Genomic DNA, 12,669 nt, shown 5'->3' with positions numbered 1-12,669 from the left:
TAGTTGGTTTGTTATATGTACATAATAAATGTGTTGGATGATGTTTACAATATTACCGTATTACCGCTTTTTACGGTATTTTCTTATAGTTAGGTAAAAAAAACATTTTTTTGAGCGCAAGTTTTGTAAGATTATTTTACATCTACATCTACATCTACATCTATACTCCGCGAGCCACCTTACGGTGTGTGGCGGAGGGTACTTATTGTACCACTATCTGATCCCCCCTTCCCTGTTCCATTCACGAATTGTGCGTGGGAAGAACGACTGCTTGTAAGTCTCCGTATTTGCTCTAATTTCTCGGATCTTTTCGTTGTGATCATTACGCGAGATATATGTGGGCGGTAGTAATACGTTGCCCATCTCTTCCCGGAATGTGCTCTCTCGTAATTTCGATAATAAACCTCTCCGTATTGCGTAACGCCTTTCTTGAAGTGTCCGCCACTGGAGCTTGTTCAGCATCTCCGTAACGCTCTCGCGCTGACTAAATGTCCCCATGACGAATCGCGCTGCTTTTCGCTGGATCATGTCTATCTCTTCTATTAATCCAACCTGGTAAGGGTCCCATACTGATGAGCAATACTCAAGAATCGGACGAACAAGCGTTTTGTAAGCTACTTCTTTCGTCGATGAGTCACATTTTCTTAGAATTCTTCCTATGAATCTCAACCTGGCGCCTGCTTTTCCCACTATTTGTTTTATGTGATCATTCCACTTCAGATTGCTCCGGATAGTAACTCCTAAGTATTTTACGGTCGTTACCGCTTCCAATGATTTACCACCTATGGCATAATCGTACTGGAATGGATTTCTGCCCCTATGTATGCGCATTATATTACATTTATCTACGTTTAGGGAAAGCTGCCAGCTGTCGCACCATGCATTAATCCTCTGCAGGTCTTCCTGGAGTACGTACGAGTCTTCTGATGTTGCTACTTTCTTGTAGACAACCGTGTCATCTGCAAATAGCCTCACGGAGCTACCGATGTTGTCAACTAAGTCATTTATGTATATTGTAAACAATAAAGGTCCTATCACGCTTCCTTGCGGTACTCCCGAAATTACCTCTACATCTGCAGATTTTGAACCGTTAAGAATGACATGTTGTGTTCTTTCTTCTAGGAAATCCTGAATCCAATCACAAACCTGGTCCGATATTCCGTAAGCTCGTATTTTTTTCACTAAACGTAAGTGCGGAACCGTATCAAATGCCTTCCTGAAGTCCAGGAATACGGCATCAATCTGCTCGCCAGTGTCTACGGCACTGTGAATTTCTTGGGCAAATAGGGCGAGCTGAGTTTCACATGATCTCTGTTTGCGGAATCCATGTTGGTTATGATGAAGGAGATTTGTATTATCTAAGAACGTCATAATACGAGAACACAAAACATGTTCCATTATTCTACAACAGATTGACGTAAGCGAAATAGGCCTATAATTATTCGCATCTGATTTATGACCCTTCTTGAAAATGGGAACGACCTGCGCTTTCTTCCAGTCGCTAGGTACTTTACGTTCTTCCAGCGATCTACGATAAATTGCTGATAGAAAGGGGGCAAGTTCTTTAGCATAATCACTGTAGAATCTTAAGGGTATCTCGTCTGGTCCGGATGCTTTTCCGCTACTAAGTGATAGCAGTTGTTTTTCAATTCCGATATCGTTTATTTCAATATTTTCCATTTTGGCGTCCGTGCGACGGCTGAAGTCAGGGACCGTGTTACGATTTTCCGCAGTGAAACAGTTTCGGAACACTGAATTCAGTATTTCTGCCTTTCTTCGGTCGTCCTCTGTTTCGGTGCCATCGTGGTCAACGAGTGACTGAATAGGGGATTTAGATCCGCTTACCAATTTTACATATGACCAAAACTTTTTAGGGTTCTTGTTTAGATTGTTTGCCAATGTTTTATGTTCGAATTCGTTGAATGCTTCTCTCATTGCTCTCTTTACGCTCTTTTTCGCTTCGTTCAGCTTTTCCTTATCAGCTATGATTCGACTACTCTTAAACCTATGATGAAGCTTTCTTTGTTTCCGTAGTACCTTTCGTACATGATTGTTATACCACGGTGGATCTTTCCCCTCGCTTTGGACCTTAGTCGGTACGAACTTATCTAAGGCGTACTGGACGATGTTTCTGAATTTTTTCCATTTTTGTTCCACATCCTCTTCCTCAGAAATGAACGTTTGATGGTGGTCACTCAGATATTCTGCGATTTGTGCCCTATCACTCTTGTTAAGCAAATATATTTTCCTTCCTTTCTTGGCATTTCTTATTACACTTGTAGTCATTGATGCAACCACTGACTTATGATCACTGATACCCTCTTCTACATTCACGGAGTCGAAAAGTTCCGGTCTATTTGTTGCTATGAGGTCTAAAACGTTAGCTTCACGAGTTGGTTCTCTAACTATCTGCTCGAAGTAATTCTCGGACAAGGCAGTCAGGATAATGTCACAAGAGTCTCTGTCCCTGGCTCCAGTTCTGATTGTGTGGCTATCCCATTCTATACCTGGTAGATTGAAGTCTCCCCCTATTACAATAGTATGATCACGAAACTTCTTCACGACGTTCTGCAGGTTCTCTCTGAGGCGCTCAACTACTACGGTTGCTGATGTAGGTGGTCTATAGAAGCATCCGACTATCATATCTGACCCACCTTTGATACTTTACTTAACCCAGATTATTTCACATTCGCATTCGCTAATAACTTCACTGGATATTATTGAATTCTTTACTGCTATAAATACTCCTCCACCATTGGCGTTTATCCTATCCTTGCGGTATATATTCCATTCTGTGTCTAGGATTTCGTTACTGTTCACTTCCGGTTTTAACCAACTTTCCGTTCCTAATACTATATGCGCACTATTTCCTTCAATAAGAGATACTAATTCAGGAACCTTGCCCTGGATACTCCTGCAGTTTACCAATATTACGTTGACTTTTCCTGTTTTTGGTCTCTGAGGACGGACGTTCTTTATCAACGATGATAATGTCCTCTCTGGTAAGCCGTCAGGTATTTTATCGTTTCGCCCAAGGGGGGGTCCCTCTAACCTAAAAAACCCCCGTGTGCACGCCACACGTACTCTGCTACCCTAGTAGCTGCTTCCGGTGTGTAGTGCACGCCTGACCTGTCTAGGGGGGCCCTACAGTTCTCCACCCAATAACGGAGGTCGATGAATTTGCAACCATTATAGTCGCAGAGTCGTCTGAGCCTCTGGTTTAGACCCTCCACACGGCTCCAAACCAGAGGACCGCGATCGACTCTGGGCACTATGCTGCAGATATTAAGCTCAGCTTGCACTCCGCGTGCGATGCTGGTTGTCTTCACCAAATCAGCCAGCCGCCGGAAGGAACCAAGGATGGCCTCAGAACCCAAGCGGCAGGCGTCATTCGTTCCGACATGTGCTACTATCTGCAGCCGGTCACACCCAGTGCGTTCAATAGCTGCCGGAAGGGCCTCCTCCACATTACGGACGAGACCCCCCGGCAAGCACACCGAGTGCACACTGGCATTCTTCCCCGACCTACCCGCTATTTTCCTAAGGGGCTCCATAACCCGCCTAACGTTGGAGCTCCCTATAACTAATAGGCCCGCCCTCTGTTCGGTTCTACTTACAGTATTTTGGGATATTGAAAATAACACATATGTGACACCCTGCAATTTACCGCGTTGTCCTGCGTGCACCAGAATGCCCGATTTATACACCTACACTTGTACTCCACAAACCACAGTGAAGTGACTGATAGACGGTACGTCCCATTGTACCAGTCATTATGGTTTCTTCCCGTTCCCTTCACGTATGGAGTGAGGGAAGAATGATTGTTTAAACGTCTGTGTGCGTGCTCCAATTAACATAATGTTGTCGTCATGAGCCCTCTGTGAGCGATACGTAGGGGATTGTAGTAGCCTATATTCCTAAACATTTAAAGCCAGTTTTTGAAACTTTGCAAGTAGGCTTTCTCGGAATAGTTTACGTTCACCTACAAGGGTGTGCCAATTCAGTTTTTTCAGCATCTGTATGACCCTCTCCCACGGGTCAAAAAACGTGTGACAATTCGTGTTGCTCTTCTCTGTAAATGTTCAGTATCCCCTGCTACTCCTGTTTGATATGGGTTCCACACACTTGAGCAATATTCTACAATTGGTCGCACGAGTGATTATTCTAGTTAATCCTGTAAATAAAGTATCACTGAATGGCACATGCTATAACTGCAAGCGATGCTCCATTTTGGCATTTGAGAGCACATTTCACCTAAACACTCAACGTTAACTTTTTGGCTTCCTCTTTTAATGTGTGCAGCTTGCATGCGTTTACTATTTATACTGTTGCTAACTGTCGCTGTGTATTTTCAGCCGTCTTTTGTTTGCGCTGTTGTGTATGTACGCCGTTTAATATTCGTTTTTGATTTTTTTTTAGTATGTAGGTACATGTGTTATTTGCTTAAATGCTTGGACGTAAATAGTAATTGTAACTCATTGCTGAAATGGAAGTAAAAACTTGTTGAAGTTTCCTCGACGTGAAGAGGTCGAGCTGTTCACTTGGAGAGGGAAAAAAGCCACGAAGTAAGATTGTAGACTGAGTAGTCGTGGGGACAAGGAGAGGCCTTGGGCCACTAAAAAAATACTGGAGTCCCCCCTTCCCCTCCCACTGCCCCACCCTTCCACTCCTGGCAAAATTACAACTGCACAGTACAAATAGAAGCCACGTGCGCCACCAAAACAGCTTCATCGCACTGGGAGATTACAGGTGTCCTTCACAATGCCTTCTTGACAGTCACTGGTTGCAGGATATGTGTTTCTGTCTTTCATGGTTTCAGTAAAGGCGAGAACATTTCTTTTCAGGATCATAACAATAAATCCAAGTTTCATCGTCAGTAACGATATCCAAACGAAATTCGAAACACCGCCTTTCGAATTTTTCCAGAGGTTTTTTTGCAGCAGTCAGTGCATTCTCGTTTTTGATCGAGAGTGAGTTTATATGAAACCCTTCGACCAAAAACTTTTGTCGCATCTAACTGTTGACGCAAATTTTTTGGGTTTGACTGATACCAATGCCCAATAACGGTCGAATAAATTCATAACATGTCTCTCAATCATGTTCGACCATTGCTCGAACGGAGGCAATATTTTCATCCGTAACAGGAGTTTTTGGACGTCTTTCGCAAAATTCATCACTAAGGAGAAAAATCGATCTCTTTTTTGAATTTACTTTACTAGTTATAAATTGTTGTCTTAGATGGGGCTTCTCCTCCAAGTTCTGATCCAATTTTCAGACATTTTTGTCGTTAATTACTATTTAAAATCGCAAAAAATCATAGCCCGGAAATTTTCTCTAGTCAAATTCATATTTCTTTGTACACAATTTTTTTTAAATGACGATAATAAACTATTGGAGAAAATTAAAGAAACTACTCGAAAAAGAGTAGGAAATACTTTTCAAATATAAACAAAATTCATTTGTATTTAGAAACAAGGCATTCTAATTTTTTTAGGGTCGCCCTCGTATGTGCGTTATGAGTGCAGTTTTTTTACAAAAGTAAGGATAAGGAACGGGATAACAGTACTATAAGGAAGTAAAAATAAATTGAAAAGAATACCGATTCTGTTATAATCTTCCCGTCAAGCTCTTAACAGTAGCTAACACAGTACTTTCGGAAAGTAGCTGTGCGCTGGTGTATGGACTACGGATGTATATTACGTTGGAAGTTACAAGTTGGCAGGCCACAAGCTGGCAGAACTGTTTTGTTCGTAGATACGCGATTGTTTTTTAATTCGTTCTATTGTTTTCTGACAGTTAACTGCTTCAGTGATTAAAAGCTACTGAATGCAATGTGTAGTATTTAGATGTTCTATTTGTGATAATAATATTGAAGCCGAATGCTACTATTATTCATGGTCTCTTATTGCTGTAGATTATACAGTAGCAATAGGAGTATGTCAACTCTACGGCCATCTTCAGGCTACTTGCCGGCAAATATGCTTTGTTAACAGTTGTAAAATTATAGCTAATAACAAATTCAGATACATACCGCAAACTTAACATATGCTATATGTCCAACGAACTGAACACATTACTAAAGAAGACAATAGTTAAATTCGCGTAGAGATCTGGACATAACCTCAAGAAACTGTTGTATTCAGATAAACAAAACCACCACTACACACAGCCAGGCATAAAATTAATTGTAAAGACTGTGATAAAAGCTGTACAGGATTCATATTTGCCCATTCTGGATACCAGCGGAAAAATGCTCCTACGGAAGAGCAAAACAGGCGAGTATGGTCCTGTTTAAAAGACACTGGCTGGAAAGTAGAGTACCAGCTGCTTCATTCTACCTTTCTTAGCACCTCTAAAAATTGTAGCAGGCGAACATTTTCGCGCTCTTTTTAACGTGCAACTCACCTGTGACTCCCACAAGCTCCCGTAACTGTAGCTTACTCATACCTACCCAGTCCCACTTCCCTTTCTCATTCACTGTCGTTATCTCTTTGTGCTTTTCTGTCATTGTCTCCTGTCTCACAGCCACAGTCTCCTTCGTTCTGTTCTACTAATACTGTATCCTCTCACTATCATTGCCTCCCTCTTGCTCTCTCTTCTGCTACTATCTCATTCATTCCTTCCCACTGCAGCTTTCTCTTCACATTTTCACTATCTCTCTCTTCCTCGTTGTTATTGACATATACTCTGTCTCTCATTTATCACTGACTCTTACCCACTTCCACTTTGTGCTTGTGTTCTTTTCCTAGCACTGTTCTGTCAATGTCAGTTATGTTCCACTGCCAAAGTGTCCCTTTCTTTCTCTCACAGTTGCATTATCTCTTTCGCTCACTCTATGCCACAACTGTCTTCCAGCATTTATTACTTTTCCATCTCTTTCCCATTGTTATGGTCTCCTTTCTCAGCCTGAAAGAGCGCGAATATTTTCGCATGGCCAAATATTTGGGAAAATTTTTAAAGGTGCTGAGGAAGGTTGAATGAGGCAGCTGCTGTCCCACTTTCCGGCCAGTCTTTTAAACACGAGTATATTCGCCTGTTTTGTGCGCTGATAGCTTTTTTCCGTTGGTTCTCTTCTTTTCCCGGTTGCAGCGGGACTTGTTACTCATATGAAAAGAACTTCATGCCTTATCAAAAATTTGATAGTTTACCTTCGCGAAATTCAAATAAATAAAATCCGGTCTAAGATGTAAAATTAATTTACTAATTTTACACCTCAGATGGGATTTTACGTGCACAAAAATTTTGCATGTGCTTCGGTGCTACAAAATGGAGTTCCCAGAACCCTTCTGATGATTACGGAGACACGTTACAGCGTATTTCTCCGTGCTACGTCGCTCTATAAACAATGTTTTCGCCTCACACCGGAAGATCGGGTTTTTAGATATATATCGTAAAAATTACAGCCATTGGCTGTGCATGGCTCTCGTGGAATTCTCGACTCGGTTTTGGTACCCAAGAACCATGTTTTCCGGTGTTTCTCGACAACGAATGAAACTTTTTGAAGGCGGAATAATGACTCTTCTAGATAAATGCCTAGAGAATACACTGTTAAAATTTGAGCAATTTGCTGACGGCGAAAAGTGGTGAAAAAAAGGTTTTCTGGCGTTTTCTCAGGATCCGCCCCTAAAGTAAATGGTGGCCTTGTAAGCGTCATATGGCACACCGTAAACCACATCTAACCCAAAAAGAACAAACCGATTTAATCTGTTTGCCTAAGCGGGAGGGAGTGTGCAATATTCGAACTTTGACCCTACACTGTACGTAGGTTACAGCAAAACGGTGCTTCTGTTGGGTATACAAATGGTTCTTACTCTTAGTCCAAGGGTTATCCAAATTACTTGACCGTACGTTTCTATCACCAATAAAACCCGAGTTACGAAAAAAATCGTTCAAATGACTCTAAGCACTATGGGTCTTAACTTCTGAGGTCATCAATCCCCTAAGAACTACATAAACCTAACTAACCTAAGGACATCACACACATCCATGCCCGAGGCAGGGTTCGAACTTGAGACCGTAGCAGCAGTTCGGTTCCGGACTGAAGCGCCTAGAACCGCTCGGCCACAGCGGCCGGCCCGAGGTATGAGCTATGGAAAAATCCCGTTTTCACGCTCGGCGTTTTGGAGCATATTGATAGCGTGTGCTGTCGGATGTGTACCGATATCTGGGATAGGATGCCTTAGCTGCCTCGCCCTGTAGATATATTGGAAATGTGTTGCTGTCAGTGATTTTACTTTTTGCCTTACTTTCACTATCAGCTATTGGTGACATTTGAGCACGAGTTCTGGACGAGTAAAACGTGTTCCACTACTACTTATTCGTTACACATACAGTGGACTGCATGTGTTACGGAGGAGTTCGCGTCGCCGCGGCTGTGATGCTGGCGCGTGTAACTCGCGGGAAGCTGGCCCGAACGTCAGTTGCCCAGCGAGCTGTGGCTAATGGGCGCCGAACGCCCCAGCTGGGGGGAACCCGTTCGCTGCGAGGCTGTCGGAGACGTGAGCGTCTCGTCGCGCCGCTGCCGGCAGTACGTCGCGTGGTCCGCCGACAGCCGAGCACCTATCTGCTCCCGCGGGACAAAGGCCGCCGGGTTTCCCGGAAGGCGGCATTCCGCAGCCCAACAGTCTGCGACGCGCCAGCCGAGGGCGGAGGAGGGGGAGGGGGCAGGTACGCCGCCCAAAATATTTGTCGGCGGGCGCGCGCCTCAGTGCCTCGCCGGCGGCGACCCGCGCAGGACCACGTAGCACGCTGCGCCCCTAGCCGCGGCACACATGTGAGTACCGCGCCGACCTCCAGGCCACGTCGCAGCCGCCCGCCGCTGCCTCTCTGCACTACTGCGTTGCGTCTTTGTCGCCGTCTTCAGCGCCATTGGAAGTGATTGTGTGGACTGCTTCGGCAGGCTTGTTTCCGAAGCGATGACAACAGGTAGTTCGGCCAGTAGCAGTGTTTTGTTTACGGCCGATCGATATTGATGCGCGTTGCAATCAACATATGGAGGTGTCATAATAGTCTGCGCGATTAAGTAAAAACTAATACAGCACGATAAGGCGCTATCACAGTGTTCTGTGTATTTTATCTGTATTTGGTGTCTACGGATTCTGTCATTCTCTGTAAGCATTCAGTGTTGACTACGTTTCTATAATACAATTGAGAGTGGATTTCCCTGAAAGTAAGTATCACCAAAAAAATATAATGATGTATGATGTTTATTATCTGTAATTATGTAACGCCTTTTCAGTTCATTTACTTTGTGAGCATAGTAGATATGGTACTCAATATAGTAAAACATAATTTCATATCCGCATAAAATGTAATCTGCAATGAGCTTAAGAGCTAAATTACTTATCACTCAGTAAGCAAATACGCGCATAATATTAGTAGTTATTCGTTTATTCATTTCTCAGTTGTTTGTTTATTGATTACTATTTCGCATTTGAAATTTCGTTGCTAGCATATCAGGCACTTTTTAAATGTGAAATCTACAGTCAACGGTTAGATAAGCGACAAAGAATTCTTTTTTTTATTCCTCTTAGGTTCACAAAATGTACCCACCTCATTGACACTTTTACCTTACGTAAGACCACTGTTTGTACTAGAATATATCGGTGCAATTGCTACAGTATAGTCAGTACCTACGTTGTCACTATACACGGTAGATAACAGGAAGAGACTACTGAATATTTCTAACGAGGTTCCCACCATTCATATTCCGTTAATATGTGTAGTGTCTGTATATGAGGTTGCACACGAAGTTCTTTAAGTTATTGTACTAACTCTTAATTCGAACAGTCATTAGCTTCGCTGACAAGTTTCCGTGAGTGCATTATAATAAAGGATTATGCGTGCACAACAACCCATCACGTCGTTTATGATTATTAAAATTACATTAATTTACTAGCTGTGCGTTTCCACCCACTAGTACTCCTCATCAGACAGCAAGACCTGCAAACAACTTAAACATTATTTACGTTACTAACAAATGTACTAGATTATTGTTGATTAGTTGACTTGAGTTGCCAGAATCTTCATTAGTTCCAGACCATACGTTTCCCGAGATAGAAATTGAAAACGTTTATGGCTCACTTCTTGACAAAACATTTACTATCGTGTAAATGTTTTTGGTGACAGCTAACTGTATGAACGTCCACACTCCACTGCTTACTGCGGTGACCGAAGCTCTACTTTTTTTTGTGTGTGTAACTTAATTGCGCTGCCGTATTAAGTCTCCCTTTCTTTTCGCAATATTTTTAAATCGAGGATATTAGCATAACTTACTAATGCGTAACTCGGTATATATGTGCATATACATGGCAGCACCTTTTTTGTCAAAAAAATACACTGTACGTAATATTCGTTTCTTTATAGAGAGGAATATACCCTGGTCCTAATGAAGACCTTGGAAAATCAAGAAATTAGCGATAATCTGGTTAATAGTATAAACAGTGCAAATGTTAAAAGTGATTAAGTATGTCTTGGTGTCTTATGTGACAACTACTGATTCGAAGCGCGTCGCTAATAAAGTGCCGTAAGATCAGCAATCTCAATCCTAGAATACTAAACTCTTGTAAAATTTACTATTGCAGTAGGGAACAAAACAAGGCATTTTTTATTTAATTTGGTACATAACATACCATTCGGGATCTAATAACTATAATTAACTAATACATAACCAATAAATTATGACTTCTTTTGAATAAATTTGGAATTGACGATGGTTTACTAGCATTGTAACATTTTCCTCCTCTACTGTTCTATGGTTAAACATTCTCACTGCTTACGGTAAATACAGATATCCTTTAACCGTAATTCGGATTGCTCGCCTCGGCAACATGCAGTTGCACTGTAATTTTTTTTGTGCTTAATAATAAGATTCAAGTTTTCTCGTTAAATTTAATCGTAGGACTATTATTATTCTAACACCTTGGCAGTTTCCGTGTCCATATATTTCGCTACTGTGTTCGGTATGTCAATATAATTTTCGTTGATATGTAAATAGTGTACTTGTCAAAATCTGAGATAGCAAATGTCTCGCTGACTTTATAGTTGGTAAGAAGATGAAAATTTAGGACTTACTATAGAGTGACATCAAACTTGAGAATGCTTATCGGTATGGAGAAAATACACTAATTTTTCATCATTGGGTCTCTGTTTTTATTATTTAGAACCGATCTGTTTCTGTCGATGTCTCACGTCTTCATAGCTGTTAAAAAATATGAAAATAAAGTATAGGTGGGTTCTAATTCTGTGTCCCGTGATACTGTCAATACGGAATCAAAAAATAATTATCGTTGAGTTTTGTGTTCTTTAACATATCTGAAGATGGATCACACTGTCCGAAACAGGTCAGTTTGAGATAATAAAAATAGTGGTCGACAGGCGGAAAATATTCTAAGCAGTGAGATTTTATATTTAAAGAAATTGTCCCTCTGGAACGACCTCGGCTTCCTGTGACCACTTTGGCCAAGGGAATTGGTCTGTGCTTTAGAGGAAGTGGGTGTGGGTTATTTATTTGTGAAACTTGTGAAGTGTTGCGTGGTGTAAACCCTACTCCGTGTGTTTGTGACTCTAGCAGGTTGTGATGCAACTCGAGGAACATCCCACCGTTCGCCTAGAAGTGACGAAAACCCCCTGGTGTAGTCGTCCTGTCGGTGCCTGCAGAGATTCGGGAGAATCGCCAAGCCTGCACAATTTGAAGGGTCGCGATTTCTCGCGCGCCGTCATCCACAGGAGCCCATACGGTATTATGAAGTACGTTCATCTGTCACCTAACCTAATGATATTTTCCGTGTAGCAACTGACAACTTGGGTGCAAACAAAGGCTCATGCTGTTGATAACTAAACATCTCTTAGCGGTTTGCTAGCTTATTAGGTTACAGTAGTACGATTAATGGCGCACTAACAGCAAATGTAGCGTAACTATAGTAATCTAGTCACAATGCGTGTTAAGACTAAAACATTATTGAAACGACAGCGAAATCTGTTGCTGACTTAGTGAATAGTGTCGACAAGCTAGTTATGCTTTTGTAGTGGGTGTAGTGCCCAGACCGCCAAAGCCTACAGCGTATTTCATTGCGCTTGTGGCAAACTGTTCTCACCCAAGAGGATGAAATAATTTTGTGTACTGTTATTTATTAGGGTGGTTTCGTTTTATAGGCGTTAACTGCACGACGATATGCTGTACTATTTGACAGACCGCTCTGATTTTACTCAAATATTGAACATAAGTGAAGCTCCATTAGTAATTTAGATGCGTAATCTGTTCAAATGATCACGTTGATGCTTGTTGTTCTCTTTTTATCTGTTATCTGATTACGAAAATGTTTCTTGTGCTACTTGAGTCCCATCTTCGTTATTTGGAGTACATCCGCTAAGTTAGAATTTCTAATTATTTTCTGCATTAATGTCAATTGTTATATTCATTATTAATTAATTGTCAGTCATACAAACATTTGTTCTATTTCCGTTACAGGCTAGCCAAGGACTATGTTTAAACAGCTAGGTTAGGTTTAAGTTTTTGCCATCGTCCCCCATCTGTTCACTTTTTTCTTTATTCATTCTGGTGTTCGTTTCCTTCCTCGCCTTCTTCTACCTCTTTGTCTTCTAAACCTATCCGCTTCTTAATTTCCTTTAAATATTTTATAGCTTCACTTCTTGCTTATTTATGCCAAT

General features: G+C 41.7%; 1 protein-coding gene across 1 annotated transcript in view; it reads left to right on the top strand.

The window, feature by feature from the left end:
* The first annotated feature begins 8,728 nt into the window (after positions 1-8,728).
* Positions 8,729-12,669, top strand: part of LOC124795280 (homeobox protein OTX1-like) — a 178,647-nt gene continuing 174,706 nt past the window's right edge. The window contains exons 1-2 of the mRNA XM_047259225.1: positions 8,729-8,773; positions 11,570-11,748. Coding sequence (XP_047115181.1) covers positions 11,579-11,748 — 170 coding nt within the window. The 5' untranslated portion in view covers positions 8,729-8,773; positions 11,570-11,578. The remainder of the gene's footprint in view (positions 8,774-11,569; positions 11,749-12,669) is intronic.

The sequence above is a fragment of the Schistocerca piceifrons genome, chromosome 4, assembly GCF_021461385.2.
Source record: "Schistocerca piceifrons isolate TAMUIC-IGC-003096 chromosome 4, iqSchPice1.1, whole genome shotgun sequence".
NCBI lineage: Eukaryota > Metazoa > Arthropoda > Insecta > Orthoptera > Acrididae > Schistocerca > Schistocerca piceifrons.
Note: the sequence above shows the minus strand (reverse complement) of the source record. Positions and strands in the feature narration are given on the sequence as shown.